This window comes from Grammomys surdaster, unplaced genomic scaffold (genome assembly GCF_004785775.1).
Source record: "Grammomys surdaster isolate TR1022 unplaced genomic scaffold, NIH_TR_1.0 139, whole genome shotgun sequence".
Taxonomy (NCBI): domain Eukaryota; kingdom Metazoa; phylum Chordata; class Mammalia; order Rodentia; family Muridae; genus Grammomys; species Grammomys surdaster.
Window position 1 is genome coordinate 1,810,683 of NW_021604597.1, and position 23,036 is coordinate 1,833,718.

Sequence of the window (23,036 nt, forward strand, 5' to 3'; positions counted from 1 at the left end):
TCAAGCCCCAGCTCCACATGAGTGCTGGTACACATCTTTATCCCAGCATGCAGAAGTAGAGGCAGAAGAACCAGGAAGTTAACATCATTCTTGGCTATAAATGAGATCAAGGCCAGACTTGATTTACATGGGAACCTGTCTCAAAAAATAAAAGCTAGCATATCGGATTCCAGTATGTGCATACAAATAGCTGTCTAGGCTATACTTCTTAATCTTTATATATATAACGTATATCAAGTTTTTATAATTTTTTAAATTACATTTATTTAGTTATATGGGGAAGCCAGAAGACAGCTTGTCAGAGTCAATCTTTTCTTCTACCACGTGTGTCCTGGGCACACAGTCTTGAGGCCGGTCGAAAGAGCCATTACAAGCTAGGCCATCTTGCCAGCTCTGTTCACACTTTGTATTAGCAGAAACAAACAACCATTTTACTTCAAAGAATTGAGAACTATTTCTGCTACCAGCTTTTGTGTGCATAATAGTTGAGTAAGCTGACCTCATCCACAGCACTGATCCTCCCACCTGTCCTACCCAAGGGGAAAGTGTACTTCCTTGTTAAAAGTCTTTTCTACTTCTCTTAAGAGAGTGTCTCAATATTGTTTGTTCAAGCCATTGCTTTGTTTTTTTGTTTGTTTGTTTGGTTGGTTGGTTGGTTGGTTGGGTTGGGTTGAGCTTTGTTCAAGAGTTTCCCCATGCAGTCCAGGGTATCCTAGAACTAGCTCTATAGAACAGGCTGGTCTCAAACTCAGAAATTCACCTACCTCTGCCTCCTGAGTGCTGGAATTAAAGGCATGTCCAATCATGTAAAGCTACTTGTTTCATTTTTAGTTTTGAGATGGTGTCTCCTTAAGTAGCCAAAGCTGGATTTGAACCCATGAGCCTCCTATCCCTGCCTTCTGAGTGCTAGTATTACAGATATGCATCACCACATCTGACTACTAAACTCTTGTTAGGAGTTAGCATGTTGACCTTTAATTTTAAAGAAAATGTTCCAATATTTAACAATTAAATAGGATTATGGATATGTATGTATGTATGTATGTATGTATGTACGTATATAACAGCTAAAGTAAGATTTTACCAAAAATGGATATGGAATTTCATAAAATCCCATTTCACTAAGAATTTGCCCTCAAGGCTAAAGAAACTGCTCAGTGGTTAAGATCACATGTTGCCTTTACAAGACTTCCCAGCACCCAAAAGGTGGTTCAGAGCCACCTGTGATCGAGTTCCGAGGGTTCCCTGCCTCTTCTGATGGATGCTCCCCAGGTATGCATGTGGCACATACACACATGCAGGCAAGACAGTCACGCACGGAAAATGTATTCATAAAACTTTAATAAATAATCTTCTCTACTACAGTAAAAAAAAAATTTTATTTTTTTTTTTGGTTTTGGTTTTTCGAGACAGGGTTTCTCTGTATAGCCCTGGCTGTCCTGGAACTCACTCTGTAGACCAGGCTAGCCTCGAACTCTCGAACTCAGAAATCCGCCTGTCTCTGCCTCCCAAGTGCTGGGTGGCGTGCGCCACCACCACCGCCCGGCTAACATCTTTTTTTTGTTTGGTTGGTTTTTTTTTTTTCAAGTCAGGGTTTCTCTGTATAGCCTGTAGCAAAACTCCATCTCTGCATTCTCTTCAGATTACCCTTAGAGCATCAAGTATTCCCAACACCAGTGGCTCTTTTCTCTTCCTGGAACTCTTCCCACTTAGGTATGTCTATGACCATTTCTCTCTTAATAACCCTAAACTGTCACCTCTTCAGAGAATCCTGAATATCAATTAAGCACTTCCTCCATCCACCTTTGCCCCACAACACTTCTAACTGCACCTGTGAACTTTAACCTCAGTGCCCACGAAGTACTTGATCCATATTAGGTAGCTGACATCTGTTAAAAGGACAAATGAATGGATTGGGACTGGAACAGGAAGTTGTCCCCACACTGGTGGCACAGCACTGTAAATACCTCCTGAGCAGGCTGCCTTCTTCTGACCTCCTTCCATAGAGTACACCACAGAAATCAATAACAACTTATGAAACTCATTGATCTAAAAATGTTTCCCAAGCCGGGCGGTGGTGGCCCACGCCTTTAATCCCAGCACTTGGGAGGCAGAGGCAGAGGCAGGCGGATTTCTGAGTTCGAGGCCAGCCTGGTCTACAGAGTGAGTTCCAGGACAGCCAGGGCTATACAGAGAAACCCTGTCTCGAAAAACCAAAAATAAATAAATAAATAAATAAATAAATAAATAAATAAAAATGTTTCCCTCCGTGGTAAGTTCTGACCAGGAATCCTTGTGATTCCATGTAAAAGAGGAGAAATTAAAGGAGGCTTCCAGAAATAAATCATAATAATCCTCTTTTCCTCCATACCGTTATCTTTATAATCAATCAAACGTAAATATACTCTGTAAATACACTGTTCGTGGCAGCTCTCCTCACATAATAAAACATCATCAACACTACAAAGCTATAGAGCAGAGCAAATATACAGAAAGGGAATCTTAAACAAACAAGAAGTTGGATCTCCGCGGCCGCTTACTTATCACCCACAATTCCCTCTTCTTTCTCTCTCCTCCAGCCGAGCAAGATGCCCAAAGGAAAGAAGGCCAAGGGAAGAAGGTGGCCCTGGCCCCCGCCGTCGTCAAGAAGCAGGAGGCCAAAAAGGTGGTCAATCCTCTGTTCGAGAAAAGGCCCAAGAACTTCGGCACTGGGCAGGACATCCAGCCCAAAAGAGATCTAACACGCTTTGTTAAATGGCCCCGATACAGCAGGCTGCAGCGGCAAAGAGCCATCCTCTATAAGCGATTCAAAGTACCTCCTGCCATTAACCAGTTCACCCAGGCCCTGGACAGGCAAACAGCTACTCAGCTGCTTAAGCTTGCCCACAAGTACAGGCCAGAGACAAAGCAAGAGAAGAAGCAAAGGCTACTGGCCCGTGCTGAGAAGAAAGCTGCTGGCAAAGGAGATATCCCACCTAAGAGACCACCTGTCCTCCGAGCAGGAGTCAATACAGTCACCACCTTGGTGGAGAACAAGAAGGCTCAGCTGGTGGTGATTGCCCATGATGTACACCCCATTGAGCTGGTGGTTTTCCTGCCTGCCCTGTGCAGAAAGATGGGTGTGCCCTACTGCATCATCAAGGGAAAGGCCAGGCTGGGTCGCCTGGTCCACAGGAAGACATGTACCACTGTTGCCTTCACACAGGTTAACTCGGAAGACAAGGGTGCTCTGGCTAAGCTGGTGGAAGCTATTAGGACCAATTATAATGACAGATATGACGAGATCCACCACCACTGGGGAGGCAACGTCCTGGGTCCTAAGTCTGTGGCCCGAATTGCCAAGCTGGAAAAGGCAAAGGCTAAAGAACTCGCCACTAAACTGGGTTAAAAAATAATGTACACTTAAGTTTTCTGTACATAAATATAATTACAAAATTATCTTAAAAAAAAAAAGAAAGAAAGAAGTTGCCCTGGGAAGCATGTTCTACTGTGGTGGCTTCTTTCAATGGACTCTGCACCCGTTTTAGAAGCAGTCTTTAAATACAAAGAGAACATGGAGGAGTTAGCAAACCCACTGACAAAAGAAAAGTACATCCCATAAGTCTGCCACAGCAGATCTGGGTCTCAGAGACAGAAAAGACACCAAGCAAGCAAGGAAAACCATCCAGACCCCAGAACACAACACTGAGTCCTCCCTGTCCTCAGGCATGCCACTGTGCCACTACCCCGACACCAACCCCAGGGACAGCAGCATCATTGGCAGAGAGACTTCCAAGGTGTCTCTAAGCAAACATCTGCATGCAGCACGTGACAATTCTCAGTCTCTAAGGAGTGGGGGCCAGAAACCCAGACCAGAAAACCTCTTTTCTTCTTTTCCTACCTCTTACTCTTCAGTGCTTTCTTTCTGTAACAAGAAAATGACCAAATACACTAAAGATTCAAAATACTACCTGTGTAAAATTTCAAAACGTCATTTTCTAATTATACAAATAACTGCATATATTAGATTAAATATGACAAATCAATCCTGAATTAGACATAACAGAATAACTAAAAAATAAAAATGACAAAGAAAGCAAATATAAGCTTCTAACTTAAGACAACTGCAACTTAGATATTCACACACAATGAATCTCTCACTCTCCATAATGTAAGAAAACGGATACTCTCAGAAGCTTAAGTTGTATCTAAGCTAACGTGCCCTCACCCCTCCCAGCCTGCTCCTCCTCCTCCTCACACTGACACACATCTCACATCACTCAATGGAACACCTTTCTCGCCATCTCCAAGTTACAAGCAAATACATCCGTGACCGTTACAAGTTTATGCACAGAACATGTCTACTCTCAAATGCCTGTTCCCTCATTACTTCAACATTGACTCATGTGTCGGTCTCTATTAACAAAGCAGAGATAAAATATATCAAATGCCTAACCTCTTGATTTTCTACTCCATTGCTGGAAAGCTCCAGAACAGAACCTCCGCTGTCAACCACTGCCGATGCCATTGTGTGTTCCCCGAGGAAGTTTCAAATGCTACGAATCAATGTAATTAAGGCTCACAGATGATTGCCACGGTTATAGGTTCCATTTTCATGTTTCAATTCAATAGACATCCAGAAGTCCAGTCTTCTAAAGATGATTAACAAAAGGGTCTAAAAAGAGAGAAAATGAGGAATTGTTAAAGATACATAGGAACGATATAAAGCAATTTAGTGTTTAATAGTTTAATTAAGCAAGATATTGGCTTTTGCATGTGTCAAAAGACAGTAAATAACACTCTACTTAAGAACTGAATATTCAAATTCATTAACTTAATGAATAATATTTTACCAAGCTATTGTATACAGTGATTGTTATAGAAGGCATTATGTTAAAACTTCCTTGGGCTTTAGGGATTGATCAGCGGGTAAGAGCACTGGCTGCTCTTCCCCAGGACCCAGTCTCAGTTCCCAGCACCCACATGGCAGCTCACAACTGTCTGTAACTCAATTTCCAAGGGATCCAGCACCTTCTTCTGGCACACACACCAGGCACACACATGGTGCACAGACATACATGCAGACAAAACACCCATACACATATTTTTCTTTAAATATTTTTAAAATGTTATAGCTTCTTTCTTTTATGGAGCTGCAATATTATACCTGGAATATTTTAATGGATTTTTTTTTTTAATCTAGGCTGGAGAGAGACAGCTCAGTGGTTAAGAGTACTGAGCTCAGCAGGGCAGTGGTGGCACATTGCTTTTGATCTCAACGACTGGGAAGCAGAGGCAGGTGGATCTCTGTAAGATCAAGGCCAGCCTGGTCTACAGAGCAAGTTCCAGGACAGCCAAGACTACACAGAGAAACCCAACCCTGCCTTAAAAAAACAAAACAAAGAGTACTGAGTTCCCAGCACCCACTGTCAAGCTGCTCCAGGGAATCCAACGCCCTCATCCTCCTTCTGCTGTCACCTGTGTTCACACTACATACTGACACACAGACATACACATAATTTTTTTAAAAAAATCTTCTTTAAAATAATTTTTAAACTCATTTAAGCAAATAAAACGTGGGCAGTGGGGCTTATGCAATGAGTGGCTGCTTTTACTAACAGAGCCATCTCTCAGCCCCTCCCAAAGGCAGCTTCTCCTCTTCTTCCTCTTCTTCCTCCTCTTCTTCCTCTTCTTTCCTTTCTTCCTCCTCTTCTTCCTCTTCTTCTTGTTTTTAAATTTTTACTTATTTCTATTTCATGTGCATTGATATTTTGCCTGCATTTATAACTGTGTGAGGGCATTGGATCCTCTGGAATTGAAGTTACAGACAATTGTGAGCACCATGTGGATACTGCGAATTGAACCCAGATCCTCTGGAAGAGCAATCAGTGCTTTTAACCATTGAGCCATCTCTCCAACCCCATAATCTAATACTTTTAAGTCTCCTTCTGCATATTTTAAAAAAACAATTTGTTTATTATTTAATGTGTATGTGTGTGTGTGAGAGTGTATGTATAGGTACCATATATGTGCAAATCCATGCAGAGGCCGGAAGAGGGAGCTAGATCCCCTGGACCTGGAGGATAAGCAGTTGCCAACTGTGGGCAGTGGGTACTAGGAACCGAACCCAGGTCCTCTGAAAGAGCAGCAAGTCCTCTGAGCCACTGGACTAGCCCTTCTTTTACATCTTAGAAAGTTAAATACGAAGTGTTTATGTCTTCAGAAAATTGAGGAAAAATCCACAATCCCTGCACATCAAAGCTCCCTGCTACTATATAAGCATTCTAAAACATATATAAAAGCAGAAGTAAACTTTACTTACAGTTTGAACGTTAGGTAGTCTAAGCATCCTTCACTGTTTTCACAAGTCCCAAGAGCTAAATTCTAAACCAGCAGTTCTCTGGAAATACTAATGGAAAGAAGAAAGTATTAACACAACTCTATTAAAAATTGTTTTTGCCCTAGTTAGATGTGACTCAGACAGTAAATACTTAATAAATCATTTCCTAAGGCTGATGACACACGCTTACACAAATGTAGAATCATTATTTCTAGATGACCAAGGAATCCAAAACTTTACATTCACTGCAATTTTAAGCTACCACCAAATGATAATTATTAAAGGTCAGATCCAACATACACAGACCGTGCCCCATATTATAGCGTATATTACAGTCAACCAATAGGCTTTTTTATTTTTATGTTTAAAAAGCAGGGGGAGATGCATCCCCTGAAACTGGAGTCTCAGGAGGTCTTGAGGAACTAACTATGTGTGTACCAGAGTCAAAGAGCAGATAACGCTCTTACCTGCTGAATTACATCTGCAGCCCCAACCAGAAGCGTCATAAGTGGTGGCAACTAATCTAACTCCTTGTGCTGGCTAGTTGTTGGGTGTTTGTTTGTTTGTGTTTGTTTGTTTTTTTGTTTTTTCGAGACAAGGTTTCTCTGTGTAGCCCTGGCTGTCCTGGAACTCACTCTGTAGACCAGGCTGGCCTCGAACTCAGTAATCCACCTGCCTCTGCCTCCCAAGTGCTAGGATTAAAGGTGTGCCTACCACTGCCCTGCATGAGATCCCTTTTTTTTTTATATATATATAGATGGCTGTGAGCCACCATGTGATTGCTGGGAATTGAACTCAGGACCTCTGGAAGAGCAGACAGTGCTCTTAACCGCTGAGCCATTTCACCAGCCTGTGCTGACTAGTTTTATGTCAACTTGACAAAAGCTACAGTCACTGTAGATGAATTGCCTCAATAAGATCTAGGCAGGTTTTAGGATATTTTCTTAGTGATTGACAGGGGAGGGCCCAGTCCCTTGTGGGTGGGGCTATCCTTGGGCAGGTGATGTGAGTTCTATAAGAAAGCAGGCTGAGCAAGCCATGGGAAGGAAGCCAGTAAGCAGGACTCCTCCGGGCTTCTGCCTCAGCTCCTACTTCCAGGTTCCTGCTCTGTCTGAATCCCTGACTTACTTCATGATGAACAGCAATATGGGAATGTAAGCCAGATAAACCCATTCCTCTCCAGCGTGCTTTCGGTCATGGTGCTTTATCACAGCAATAGAAACACAAACTAAGACACTCCCCTTCAGGAGTATAAAGTTTGAAAAAAATAAAACTACAGTTGGGTGTGCTGACACACACCTTTAACCTAAAATCCAAGAGCCAGAGAGAGGTAGATCTGAGTTTCAGATCAGCCAGGACTATGTATCTCAGACTGTCTCAGACAGACACACAGACAGACAGACAGACAGACAGACAGACAGACAGACATTGATTTTTTTTTTAAAGAGCTAAAGGTGGATATGGTGGCATATGCCTTTAATTCCAGCATCCAGGAGCAGCCTGTTTTAAATAGCTCAGACCTTGTCTCAAAAGCAGTCAAAAAAAAAAAAAAATCAATAGTCAATGAGCCTCATGTAAATTGAACTCAAAGAGAACCACATGGTAACACACAATATAGTGATCCTTTAAAAAACTACAGACAGAGGCTTGGAGAGATGGCTCAGCTGTTAAGAGCACTGACTGCTCTTCCAGAGGTCCTGAGTTCAATTCCCAGCAACTGAATGGTGGCTCACAACCATTTGTAATGGGATCTGATGCTCTCCTTTGGTGTGTCTTAAGACAGCGACCCTGTAAAGACAGCGACCCTGTACTCACACACATAAAGTAAATAAATCTTTAAAAAAACATGTAAAAACAAAAAACCTACAGACAGGGCAGGAAAGATGGCCTCGCTGCTGAACACACTCACTGCTCCTGTATAGGACCAAGGTTTAGTTTCCAACACCTATGTGGCAATTCACAAGAATCCATCATTACAGTTTCAGGGATCCAAAACCATCTTCTGGTCTTAGCAGGTGTTACACATAAACATACATACTGATGCTGCAAAGACATACAGGCAAACACTGATACATTTACATTTTTAAATTAATAAATCTTATTTTTTTGGGGGGGGGTTGGTTTTTGGAGACAGGGTTTCTCTATGTAGCCCTGGCTATCCTGGAACTCACTCTGTAGACCAGGCTGGCCTCGAACTCAGAAATCAATCTGCCTCTCCCTCCCAAGTGCTGGGATTAAAGGCATGTGCCACCACTGCCCGGCATAATAAATCTTTTTTAAAAATCAAAGACAAAGAAACTTGGAAGCAAGAGGAAAATGATCTGTCTGTCACATGAGCAGTCCTCACCAGGATCACCAGGAAATCCTGCATCAGCAGTATCTGGTGGTCAGAAGATTGGCAAATATATTCAAAGAACTAAAAAAAACAAAACACAAAACACAAAACTATCAATAAAGAACCCTATGTTCTGCAGAACTGGCCTTCAAAAGCAGAGGTAGGAAGGAAGTCTCAAGAGTTCGTTGCTCCTAAGCAGAGGCAGGCTTCAAGGGATGCTTAGATGAGCCCAGAGAGACAGAGAGAGGCCCTGGGCTTCAGGCTATGTGAGGAAATCAAGGCCAGGATTCAGACAGCAGAGACTCGTTGCTGTTAATGGTTTTTATTCACTTTCGTTTTTCCATGTGCTTTAAAAGACTAACAAACTTGCTCAAAACATTTTTTGTCTAAAAGCCAATATATTCATATAAACTTGGTTTAACTACACATTTTATTTATTTTATTTAATGAGGATATCATTTTAAAAATTAGTTTATTTGGGGAACACATGCATGAAGGCAAAAGTCTTGTGACATCTGAAAGAGATGGAGGACCATAAAGGAGTTTTTGTTTTGCTGGCGCTGGAGATGAACGCAGGGGTCTGTGCGTACACAGCAAGCCGCTGAGCTATATCACCAGTACATAAGGAGTGTTTTACAGTATTAAACTCACACTACTCAAATTCAAATTAGTGTTCAAAAAGAGTGTTACTGCAGGTTGGTAAATGTAATTCCAATAGCAAACAAACAAACAAACAAACAAAAATAGCTACAGGATAGATAATAACAGGAAATGAAGAATGTAAAGATTCTACTTTTTAAAAAAAATCAATTAAAAGGAAACAATACCAAAAAATAAAGGCCAAAATTCCTGGTGCTGTATAGGAAATATGTAAGAAAGTTACAGAAGTATCTTTTTCTTGTTAATCACTTGGTTAAAGACTCAGTGCGCACAGAGACAAGTGAATCTTAAGCTGACATGGTTGCCAGCATTTACCAGCAGAACTAAAGATGACACTGCTGCCTGGCATTTAGCCTCCTAACCTTTCACATAGGCTCAGACTCTGGAACAGCAGGGCAGAGTCAGGAAGTGTGTATGGACAGCGCAGCGGCTACTGTAACTGTACTAAACGTTAAAGCTTTATACCTACTGATGTTGGAGTTTTAGATAAACTCTAAGGAAGAAATTTCCGGGAGGAAACTTATTTTTCCTGATATTGTTTCTAAGACCAAACATCATTTACATGAAAGCCTATATATAACATTTACCCAAACTCTGATTTAAAAGAAAACAAATCCTGCTCTAAGTTAATTCTCTCGCTGGAAATGAAAGCACTACATCTTTCCTGTGGCTCTCTGCACACGTGGAAAAAACAAGCAGACAGCCGGTCCTTCTGGCCAGCTGACCTCTGACCTCACACTTCTCCCCTACCTGGGCTTGCTGAACTCCGGCGGCGCACGGGCACTCACACCAGCACTCACATCAGGGACCACGCAGTCTCTACAGCTGTTCCCCAGTCTCCAGCACACTGTCAGCAGCAGGGCGGACAGCATCCTGCGAGACAGTCCCTACACCTCCCCTTCAGCCACTGTTCATCGGCACACAGGCCTCCTATCGTTCCCTATTTAAAATCATAGTGTTCTTCACTTGCTGTATTTATCGCTCTCTAAAATTACCTTGTTTGGCTTTTTCATGCCTGTCTCCTCTCCCAAAATACAAGGGTCAAGAGAGCAGTAAAACAGCAGCTACTGTGTCTGCTGTATCTTCCCAAAAACAAAAACTTAAAATACTATTAACGGTTTATTTTATTTTTAGTGAATTATTTGTGTGTGTGGAAGTAAGCATCCGTGAGCAGATACCTGGAGGCAAGAAAGAGGTGCTCGACCTCCAGCACCAGCCGTGCCCCTAACAAGTGCAAGGCTGGGAAGGTTTCCCAAAACTTTAGAACCATCCCAACTCAGTATACTGCCCTCGTCAGCTGCTTCCCTCTCACTGCACCCTGGCTTGTCGTTCCTACCTGTGGCGCCTAACTCAGGCGCCTAACACGGGAACCAAGCAACAGCAAGAAGTAAGGACAGACAAGTACCTATCTATACTTTATTTCCATTTGGAAGACTGAGGAGATTGTGAAATGATTTATCTTCTGTTTTTAGGTATTTTTACTTATGTGAATGAGTATTTTGCCTGAATACATTTGTGCATCACGTGCATAAGGGCCTGGTGCCCACAAAAGCATCGGGTCCCTTGGTACTACAGTTAATAAAGACTGCGAGCCACCATGTGGATGCTGAGAACTAAACCTAGGTCCACTGCAAGAGCCACAAACGTGCTTAACAGCCAAACCTGGGCGAAGGACACGTCTCATCTGCCATATCTGGCCAGCTGAGTCCCATGCCCAGGACCTGCACGGCAGTACAGGAGAAGCGATGCCTGTAAGTTGGTCTCCACACCAGTGCACATTCGTCCAATATAAATAAATGTAACTAAAATTTCAGTTGATATTTTAAAAATATATATGGCTCCTATCTATCAATAACCATTAGTTAATTAGATAAAGTTGCAAACTGTTTAAATAAAAACTATTACATAAAATTCAACGTTCAAAAGTAATATACTACTGTGCATATCTTGAAATACAAACACTGACTAGGATCTTAAGTAAAACATTTTGTCATTCAATAAATGATTTAGATGTTACTTTATATCTAAAATTTAGAATGAGAAGGCTCAGAGAGTTAAGACACTTGTTGCCAAGACTGAAACTTCAATTCAATCCTCAAGACCCAAATGGCAGGAGAACTTGCTCATGCCAGACATGGTGAACTCAGGAGACACAGGCAAGTAGATCTCTGTGAGTTCAAAGCCAGCCTAACCTGGTCAATATAGCAAGTTCCAGGCCAGCCAGGACTATACAGTAAGACCCTTATTCAAAGGAGGAAGGGAAGGAAGTGATAGTAAGAAAATAAGTAAAATTCAGTTTCATTTCTAAATAAATAAAATGTAATGTTAAGTATGTTTAAGTAATCAAGGCAGAGTAAGACAGCTATGAATCAAAATTTGGACAATCTCAATGAAAGTTTCAAAGTTGCAAAAAAATGAACAAAACGAAAATTTTAATGCTGAAAAGCGGTACACTAAAATTAAAAATCCATCCTAGCATGGTGGTACATGCCTTTAAACTCAGCACTCAGGGAGCAGAAGCAGGCAGATCCCTGTGAGTTTGAGGGCAGTCCTGATCCTGTGGGTTCCAGGACATACAGGACTACACAGAGAAGCCCTGTTTCAAAAACAAAAACAAAAAAGAAAAAACAAACAAACAAAACATCATCAGCAAAGGAACTGGACAGATGGCTCAGGAATTAAGAGCAATTGTTACTATTGCCAGGAACCAGGTTAGGTTCCCAGCATACACATGGTGCCTCACAACTATCCAGTTCCAGGGGCTGCAATACTATCTTCTGCCTTCTGAGGGCACCAGGCACACACATGGTACACATAGATATATCAAGTAAACATTTATATACATAAATTAAATCTAAAACTAATTGAAAGAAAGTCATCAAGATTTATTAAGTTAGCCAGGGCAGCATGGTACATGCCTGTAATCCCAGCTCCCCAGCTAGGTTAAGGGTTAAGACACTTGTAGCCAAGATCTACATTCAATCTCCAAATAGTAGGCAGGCCTGATCTAGGTGAGTTTGCGGCTAGCCTTGTCTTCAGAGTGAATTCCAAGACAACCAGAGCTACACAGAGAAACCCTGTCCCGAAAAACCACACACACACACACACATGCACACGCACACGCACACACCAAAAACAAACATAAATTCATGAAAGGATGTTAGCCATCAAGAGGGCAGAGTGAGTAAGGTGGCTTAGTGTGGCTTGCTGTCAAAGTATAGTGTCCTGAGTTCAATCCCAGGAACACATATAAAGACGAAAGGAGAGAACCAGCTCCAAAGTGGTCCCCTGTCCCCCACATGCACACACTAGCATGCTTGTCCCCACAACATATACAATAAACACTGGAGAGATGGCTCGGTGGTTAAGAGGCTGCTCTCCCAAAGGACTAGGGTTCATTCAACCCCCAGAAACTACATGGCACCTCACAGTTGTCTCTAACTCCAGTTTCAGGGGATCTGACACCCTCACACAGAAATACATTCAGGTAAATCACCAATGCACAAAAAAATAAGTCTTAAAAAAAAGGAAAAAAGAAAAAAAGAACAGACACAATAATAAAAGGCTGGGACCCCTTAGAATGATCTCAAAGGAATTACTGATCACTGCATAAATAAAGGACAAAGGGATGGTATACAATAAATATATATAATTATTATATCTACTCTTAAGCATTTCAAAAACTAAATGAATACAAAATAGAAGAAAAAGAGATTCATACTAGGCACATCATAATAAACCTGTTAAAAGTCAAAAACAGAAAATCTTCGCTGGGCGGTGGTGGTGCACGCCTTTAATCCCAGCACTTGGGAGGCAGAGACAGGCGGATTTCTGAGTTCGAGAGTTCGAGGCTAGCCTGGTCTACAGAGTGAGTTCCAGGACAGCCAGGGCTACACAGAGAAACCCTGTCTCGAAAAACCAAAAAAAAAAAAGAAAAAAAAAGAAAAAAAAAAGAAAAGAAGAAAAGAAAATCTTCAAAGCAGAAAAATAACTTAGGAGAGACCAGGGGAGACCAGAGTGTGTAGACTGAATATTAAAGGTCCTGAAAGGAGGGAAACACCTGAGCCTCGGGAGCTCTGTGCCCAGCAAAGCTACTGCTCAAAACTGAAGGAAAACACGAAGATCTCAGAAAAGTGAATGCTGAAAGAACTGCTCTCCAAGCAACCCTACAGCAGCTGCTACAGGCTGAACAACTCACACCCATGACCAGAAACACATGCAAAGAAATAGATAAACCGATACAAAGAAATAAATACACGAAACAGATATAAACCTATACAAAGAAGTAAATATGTAGCGAGTATAAAATGCTCTTTTAGAAAACACAAAACTGAAAAAAAGAAAAGGGAAGTCCTGAAGTGAGTTACAGAGCTGGCAGCACCTGACTGCCTGCCTGCTCAGCTGCTTGGGAGGCTGACTCTCGGGTCACATGCAATAGTTCCAGACTAACAAGGGCCCCACATTACGGTCCCAGGTCTAGACAACAAAGAAGAAATACACGAAGAAGACTGCACTGCTGAACCCTAACTACTACTAACAGGCAGGACGGGAGGCGTGGCTGGGCTGAAGCCACACTTCTGTTACAATGAAGTTGTTCTTGATCTGAAATAGATTTAATAAATTAAAAACTATATTTTGCTGGATATGCTGACACATACTTGAAGTCCCAGCACCAGCACACTGAGGCAGGAGGATTGGGTTGAATTCAAAGCCAGCCTGGGCTACACAGTGAGTAACACGCCAGTAAGGAGACCCTATCTTTAAAAAAATAAATAAATAACAGGAAAAAAGTTCCAATAGCACACTGGGAAGTCTGTGAGGTATAAAGAGGCAACAGAGAGTAAGCGAGTTATTTTTAATGGAACATACGAAAAGTAGTAAAACTGCAGGCATAAATCTCTCAGTGACTACACTAGGAACACATGAAACCCTATAATCAAAAGCCAGTTGTGGCATTTTCTTACAGAGAGCATTTAACTAGATGCTGTTTACAAGACATGCTTTACGCCAATAAAACAAATGGCCTGAAAGAAAAAGCACAAAAAAAGATGCTGTTAAAATAGTGAACATGCGGAGAAAGCAAAGGATACTTTGTAATGATGAAAAGACTGAGTCAGCAGAAGCTAAGACAGCCCGCCACAGGGCCTGACAACATGACTTCAACCCACGACCCGCATGGAGTCAGATCAGTGGGTCCTCTAGTCACACGTGCTCTGTAACATAGGTGTGTGTGTGTGTGTGTGTGACACACACACACACACACACCTCGATTACTGATCAGTCGAGTAGGACCTGCCCATTGTGGATGGAACCATTTCTCAGGCAAGTAGTTCTAGACAGCATAAAAAAAGCTATCCAGGGGGCTAGAAATAGCTCAGCAGTAAGAGTAAAAACTGTTCCTGCTAGGCCATGGTGGCGCACGCCTTTAGTTCCAGCACTTGGGAAGCAGAGGTAGGTAGATCTCTGAATTTGAGGCCAGCCTGGGCTACAGAGCAAGTTCCCAAGACAGCAAAGGCTACACAGAGGAAACCCTGTAGAAAAACAATAATTAATTAATTAATTAATTAAAAAAAATGGAGGGCCTGAGTTTTGTTCCCAGAACCTATGTCAAGTGGCTTCAACTGCCTGCAACACCAACTCCAGGGTACTGTCAAGCGAGGGACAGAGAAGGGGGAAGGGAAAAGGGGTGGGGGGTGGGGGAAGAACGGATAGCAGACTTAAAAGTAAAATGTTAAAAGAAATCAAGCTAAGTAGGAGGCAGCCGAAGGAAGAACAAGCCCGCAATGATTTCTGCCTGTAAGCCCTGCCTTGGCGTCCCTCCTCGGTGAACTGTAACAGAGGAAGAGCAAGTCTGAAATTAATTATCAAAGAGAAAATCCAGGCCAGACACTTTCACTGGTAAACTCTATCAAAAGTACTTAAAGAATCAATCATACCAATCCTTCACGAACCTCACAGAAAACAGGAGGCAAAAATGCTCAACACCTCCCTCAGGGTTAGTACTACTTTAGTCCTTAAACAGAGGTGCATCACTTCTTCTTTTGGCTAAAATTAAGACTAAATCAAAAGACATACAACAAGAAAAAAAATTAAGCCAATATCCCTTATAAATACAAACATGAATTAAGTCAAATACCACTAAAGCAAAATCTATCAACATATAACTGTTTATGCTGAGCAAGGGAGGGTTTATCCTGGGAGCCTGCTTCATACCTGAAGTCAAATGAAATAACGTTGGAATATTACATATGACTGGAATAAAGGACAAACCATCGGTCATCTCATAATGACCAATCCTACTGATTTGTGTAGGACTGAAGGACTTCCCAAGACGCAAGACTTCTGATGCTAAACAAGGCAGGCCCAGGTAAAGAGTCACAGCTGGTGACGGCAAGAGACATGGGAAGAGCATGTGACAGTCCAGTACCCACTCATGATTAAAGACAACACAACTGCTAGCACCATCTGCTAACACTGTACCTTATGATAAAAAACTCAATGGACTCTCTCCTCCTTCCTACCAACCTGGAGGAAGGCAGGCAGGCTCTTGCCCACTTCTAATCAGCCTTTACTTCCTGGTGGTTCGACTCAAGAGAAAAAAGAAATGTATTCTGATAAGGATAATGCAAAGCCAACTCCATTACAGGATATACGGTACTGTGTGTAAAAACTACGAGTCCACCCAAAATACTGTAAGAATAATTACTTCAGTGAGATAAAAGTATTCAATACCAAGCTGAAAACTAAAAAAAAAAAGAAAAAGAAAAATCAATGCAGCTTCTGTATTCCACCAACAAAACTGGCACACTGTAAGGACAACCACATCTATGGGCCATGACATGGCTCAGGAGTAAGGGCACTTCCTGCCAAACCTGACTCCCTAAGATCCATCTCTAGGACCCACATGGGGAAAGGACAGAACTCACTCCCAAAAGTTGCCCTCTGGCCTTCACACCTACAGCACATCACCTCACATGTACACATACATTAAGAAAACAAACAAATATAAAGAAAAAAATGATGATTCCATTCACAGTATCATCATAAAGAATAAAACACTCAGAAAATAAACTGGAAAAGAAAAACTATAAATCTGGTATGCTCATATAAATGAGCTAGCCAACAATCCTCTAAATAAAGAAATTCATCTGGGCAGTGGTGTCGTACCCTTTTAATCCCAGCACTTGAGAGGCAGAGGCAGACAGATCTCTGAGTTCAAGTCCAGCCTGCTCTACAGAGTAAGTTCCAGGACAGCCATGGCTACACAGAAAAACCCTGTCTCCAGAAAAAAAAATAAATAAACTAAAATAAAGGAAATTCTGCAACATGGATGAATGGTGAGAACATTATACTACGTGGTCTAAGGCAGACACAGACAGCAGGTACACTTATATGAGCTACTGAAAATAGCCAAACTCATAGAAGCAGAGGACAGTAGTCTCCAGGAGCTTACAAGAGCCAAGCTGTCCATCAACAGACAAAGTTTCGGTTGTACACAACGTACAATACATGTACAAATAGAATAAATTCTAGAGATTTGCTATGTCACATTTGATCATAAAAACAATACTACTATATTATACACCTAAATACAGCTTCTTTTTTAAAGTATAAGGCTTATTTGCTGAGGAACATAGAATGTAAATGAATACTGAAGATCAGTAAGTCATTCTCATGTTCAATGTGGTAAGACAGGAATTCACCACCAATTGATGTATTGATTCAAAATAATCTTTACCAAAACTCAAGAGGCCTTTTTTTCTTCAGATGCAGAGTCCAATCCCTAAAATTATCTGTAAATAATAAAAACGGACCAAAAAGTTAACTAAAAGAGATAAATGAACAGGCTGTGAATGTAAGTCTCTGGTGGAGTACTTGCTTAGCATGTTTAACTAAGACCATAAGAAAGACAGGAGAGGGCCTTACAGTTACTGCCTATATGAAAAGATAACACTCTGAATCATGAGGAAACTCAAACCTTCAATGAGCAAGCCAGGTCCTAGCCACTAACACGACTCTTCATACCCATCTTGAGTGAAAATAACAGACAGAAATAAGCGTTGACAAGGACATGAAGAAAACTAGACTCTTCCAGTACACGACTGATAAAAAAGACGGTACTCCCACTTGGAGAAACAGTTTGAAAGTTTCTCTGAAAGTTAAACATATGATACAGTAAAGTATATTTCCATGTGCTTACCCACCAAAAGGAAACCATACATCCACATAAGGACTTGTAATCAAACCTACAAGGTGTATCATTTTAAACCGTCTGAAACTGGAAACAATTCAAATACCTATCATAACTGGTCGGTTGGCATATCCATAAAATACTACTTATCAGAATAAAGTTCTGATACATGCTACAATGTAGAAAAAAATCTTTAAAGTGTGCTAAATGAAAGATGTCAAGCCTAAAAAATGTGCATTATGATTCCATTATGCAGAATAGTCAGAGGGAACAAACATAGGGAAATGAAACGAAATGGCTATTGCCTAGAGCTAGGCCTTTGGGGACTGACAGTTAATTAACCACAAACAGGTTATGGCAAATTTTAGGGGTGGACCAAAAAGAGTATTTATAAAGCAAGACTGGGATATTCTCAATCTTATCCATTTGTTTATAAATATTGGATTAGTCAGGCAGTGGTAGGATACACTTTAATCCCAGCACTCAGGAGGCAGGGGTAGATGGATCTCTGTGAATTCAAGGCCAGCCTGGTCTACAGAGTGAGTTCCAGGACAGCTAGGGCTACACAGAAGAGGAAGAAGAGGAAGAAGAGGAGGAAGAGGAGGAAGAGGAAGGAGGAGGAAGAAGGGGAGAAAGAAGAGGAGAAAAAAAAACAACCAAAAAATTGGATTATACACTCAAAATGGAGGAACTATTTTTGATATCATGCCAAAAGGCTGATTTCTTTAAAAATATCACTCCAAAGAGAAATGAAAGCATGTACACACAAAAGCTTGCATACAAATATTACACTAGCCAAGGGTAGAAGCTCAAATCCCTATCAACTGATGAATGGCTAAATATAAGGAAGCATATCCATGCAAAGGAGTATTACTCAGCAAAATAACAATACTAACGTACTGACACATGCTGCAACATGCAAGCTTTAAAAACTTTATGCTATGCAAAAGAGGCAATCACAAAAGCCTACATATTGTACACTTGTACTTATATGAAATACCCAGAACAGGAAAATACATAAGAGATACAAAGGGCCAGAAGGATAGGGGTGAAATGAGCGACTGCTAACTGGTTTGGGCACAGGGTGGTTGGTAGTACTGGGGATTGAACTCAGATCCTCCCCCATGCAAAGCAAGCACTTTGCCACTGGGCTACATTGCAGACCCATATGATCTTTTTTAGAGGTAAAAACATGCTTTAAAATTGAGTTCAGTAATTGTGCAACTCAGTAACTATGCCTTAAAAATTGAACTTGTACACTTATACCTGAATGGCATGTGGTTAGTATTTCAATAATACTGCAACCTCTCCCCATGCCAACCCGTGCACCAAAAAAAAAAAAAGATACACACAACCTGTGAACAGGTAAAACCATCAACCCTGATTTGGTAAACTTACCATTGAAGAAATCTGGGATTTAAAAAAAAAATCCCCAAAGTTTTCAACTCTTTCGAAACATTTTGCAACTATTTATGTCTGGGAGGTACAATGATTAATTTAAGTAATAAAGTTTAAATAGGCAGATAACACTGCCAGGGGGGTGGTGACATACACCTTGAAACCCAGGGAAGCAGCGGAAGGCTTATCTCAATGAGTTGGAGGCCAGCATAGTCTACAATTCAAGTTCCAGAACAACAAAGGCTACACAGAGATTCTACTCTGTCTCGAGAAACAAAAAGCAAGCAAGCAAACAACAACAACAAAAGGATAACGTTAAGTATTGAAATTTTAAATGTTGAAGACACTTCAAATTTCTACTTCTTGTATTTACTGGATGTATCAACTACAGCCACATGAATTAACTCCGTAAACTGCATTGCCTTCTATAAACCTTACTCCTAAATCCTTTTAAACAAAATTCAACAGTTCTCAGTCTAATATGAAGTCATTCAACACTCTGAAGAAACTGTAAACCACAAATATACACTCTTATCTCAGCCAGGCCCGGATGGACATAGTTCTAATGCTGGCACTAGAGAAAGTGAGCAATTTGCCTCTCAAACGAGACTTGGAGAAGAAGAAAAGCAAAGTCTTTAGCTCAAAGGCGCAGTTTTTATTATACTTTCTCACTGCCGGATTAAAGCATAAACCAGAGTAATGTCATGAACACGAGAAAGATGTTCTACGGTTACAATGACGCGTCCCCCATCTTATTGATAGAGTACTAAGAACTTAAAGAAAGGGTATTCAGCTGAGAACGTGGCTCCCATAAGGACAGCCCACCAAGCTGGCCCGTGGGGGGCATCGGAAGCGGCACTAGGCTCTCACTCCCGGCACAGTGGGTTATTTTTTCGTCCTTTGCTGACAGAGTGAAAATGTCCCACTAGAGCCTTGAGTGGGTCCGGCCGCCGCGCGCAGCGCCGCTGAGGCAGAGTCGGTATCGAGGCGTGCGGGGCGCCCACGACACTCTCCGCGAGGTGCCCTTAGAGCCAGCACCGCCGGCAGGGGACCCGGGAGACACTGGACCAGGACGCTTCCAAGAACTCCGGGGTTTTTTGTTGTTTTGTTGCAAACACGGATTGTGATCACAGCCCGGCTCCCCGGGGGACCAGGAGGAGGCGACGGCGGAGGGCCGGCGGAGAGTGAGAATAAAAGAACCGCGGAGTACAACCTGTCGTGCCCGCCCGGGCGGCGGCGAGCAGGCCCGACGGCGACGGAAACTGCCGCCCGGGACGCGCTTCCCCGGCAGCCCCGCCGCCGCGCGATGACTGGCGCCGCGAGGTAAACAGCGCGCGCCGCGGTCCCTCGGCGCCACGACCGTTGCCCCGGGCCGCTCCGATGCGGGCTCCCGCCCTGCCCCCAGCTCCGCCGGTGTCACCGCCCCAGCCTCCGGAAAGCCCCTCTGCCGCCGCCGGAGCAAACAACACAGGCGCGGGGCGGGGGCGCCCGGGAGGAGGCGACACTCGGGACGGCCGGGCTGGCTCGCCGCGCCCTCCCTCTCCCTCCCGCTCGCTCCCGCCGGCCTCCGTCGTCCCCGCGCTCTTACCTGCTCTCCCTCCACGTCGCCGTGTCCCTTGCCCTTCCCCTCAGGGCCGCAGACCGGCCGAGCCGCCGCAGCCGCCCGCCGTTGGCTCGGCGTCCTGCGGGAAGCCGAGGGGGCCTCCCCGGGCCACTGCGCGAGCCGCTCCGCACCACAGGACGAGACAAAACCGCGCTGCGCCCCCCGCGCGCGCCACCCTACAGATCCCCCCCAACCGCCCAGGCGACGGCGGCGACACAGTCGGGCGCGGGGAAGCTGCGGCCGGCCCCCGCCCTCCGCACCCGCCTCGGCTCCTCCCCCTCGGCCTCCTGCCGCCGCCACCAGGACACTGGAGTCCGCCTCCCCCACCCGGCCGCTCCGCGCGCTCCTCCCTCCCCGCGCGCCGCCGGGGGAGGCGACACCGCCAGTCACCGCAGCGCCTGTCAAACCCGGCCGGCTATTTATACTCCCCACCGCCCTCGGGCCCCCCGCAGCCCGCCTCCTGCGCTCTCGAATCCCGCCCTCTCCTCCGGGCCCAACTTCGCCCGAACCCGCCTGCTCAGGTGGAGACGCTCGCCACTTGTCCCACTCCGCGTCCCCGGGGCTTCCCAACTCCCCCCACGTCGCGCGCTGCACTGCGCTGCGGCCGCGGGACAAGCGCGTGGGGACGGCGGGGCCGCGCGTGCACCTGCACCCCGGCCGGGACGACACGCGCACCTCTTGGGCCACTCTCGGGTCTTCGCTGTCACCCCTCATCCCCTTCCAACTCGGGACTCCCCTCCCAGGACCTCGAGGGACCGCTCTGCACTCGAAGACTACGCGTTAGGGAAGTGAGGGATTGCAAAATAAAACTCTTGTCAGCCGGGGTGTTCAGAGTCCCCGCGCGTCTCCCGGGCTCGGTGGATGGTGGCGGCGCTGGCGGGCAGAAGCGCGCGGCCCGCCCCGCCCGGCCACTGACGCACGTGGCGCCCCGCCCCGCCCGTTTGGCGGCCCGGGGCGCCGCCCGCTCCGCCTCCCATCTCGTCCACCCCGAACCCCGCCCCGTTCCCAGAAATTACCACCGCCCAACGGCCCGGCTGCGCGGCGGTTGGTGCCCGCGGTGGCCGGCGGGCGGGCGGCCCAGCGCGCAGCTGCGGAGCGCGGCGGGCGGCCCCCGTTCGGGGGGGTCCCGGGGAGCCGCGACCGCCCGCCCCAGCCTTTGTCGCTCCTAGCCCCGTCCGCCGCCGAGAAGTAACTCAAGTCCCGAGATCTTCGGAGCTAGGGTGAAGGAGCGCGTGTGTGTAGAGGAACAGTATCTAGTTCCAAGTGTCCACGAATTGGAAAAAAAGGGGGGGGGGGCGAAGCCAGCGGGAACTGCAGGCTTCTGGTTTGCACACTTTCACACAAAGGGGAGCCTCTGAGCAGGGCACTCTCACGCGCTTTCCAGGGCACAAAAGCCAATGACACGGTGCCCGGGATGTCCTGCGTTTGCAGCGGCTTGCTAATGGTCTTTCTTAGGCGCAGTTATGCATGCCTACGTCTCTTCCCCCAACCTCCACCACCATTCCCCGCCGCCGCCGCTTGTATTTGTTTCTTTAACAAAGAGCATCGGCTGTCCCGGTGCGCGCGGGGGCCGATCCTGCTGGGCTCAGACTCCTGCAGGCTCCCTGTGGGAGACCCGGCACTTGGAACAGCATATACCGGGTTAATTTCTGGGCTCCAGCCTGACTGTCTTTGATGTTCTACAGCCAGTTTTTACAAAAAAGAAAAAAAAAAAAAAACGAAATACTGAGCGGTGTGATGGCTGTGGAGATGAACGTGGGAACCGTGGAAATGACCCTAGAATGAGGCTCAAATGTTAAAGGCATGCGAGAGGTTGCTGTGTTGTTTTAAGTCCCTGACGAACATTAGAATTTAGCCTCATTTTTATAAAGCTTTACTGCCTAGTTGGAGGTGCTTCTTTCGTATCTTAAAAAGCAACTTTAAAAAAAAAAATACGTTTTCACTTTGAAACGTACTAAAAATTTGCATTGGCAGAATGGCTAATCAATGGTCCTCTTAACTCTAGGAAAGTTTTCAGGATTGGCATCCCTTTGAATTACAAAAATGGAGTCTTGATAACTTTAAGACCTTAATACATAACAGGGTACTTACAGCCCAGCAGGGTACTTACTGCTCCCAGCACTGCATTCGTTATAGAGGATGATGTTTATCTCCTGTTTCTTATAAATTACTGCTTATGAGAGTCACTGCCGGCTTTGACACTTTCTGAATAAGAATACGGAGTCTCTCATGGCCAGAGCCTGCTTTCTTTAGTTAAAGACAAATGTTACAATGGGGAACTTCCTATTCCTATTAGCTACTTTGAGAAGAAATGCTTTGCCTCATTTCCCGTCCAGAGTAAGATGGAAAGTCCCGGGCAAAGAGCTTACTGCTCTCGGCTTTTCCCTGTTCTGTGCGAGCATGCACTTTGAAATGTAGGTCTGGGCTAGTAAGATAGCTCAGCAGCTGAAAGTACCTACTGATGTTGCAAAGGACTTGGGTTTGATTCCCAGCACCCAAATTATGGCTCACAACCATCTATAACTCCAGT

General features: G+C 44.3%; 1 protein-coding gene across 4 annotated transcripts in view; it reads right to left on the reverse strand.

Moving 5' to 3' along the window:
• Positions 1-22,683, reverse strand: part of Elf2 (E74 like ETS transcription factor 2) — an 86,861-nt gene extending 64,178 nt beyond the window's left edge. For 3 of the 4 annotated variants that reach the window (XR_003710890.1, XM_028763557.1, XM_028763555.1), the window contains exons 1-3: positions 20,492-20,524; positions 6,302-6,388; positions 4,436-4,654 (exon numbers count right to left, since the gene is read on the reverse strand). Coding sequence is in view for 3 of the 4 variants with exons in the window: in XM_028763557.1 (XP_028619390.1) it covers positions 4,436-4,507 (72 nt within the window). In the remaining variant the exon portion in view is untranslated. Of the gene's footprint in view, positions 1-4,435; positions 4,655-6,301; positions 6,389-20,491; positions 20,525-22,597 lie in introns of those variants that run through there. The other variant, XM_028763556.1, reaches the window with a different exon arrangement.
• Between the last annotated feature and the right edge of the window lie 353 nt (positions 22,684-23,036).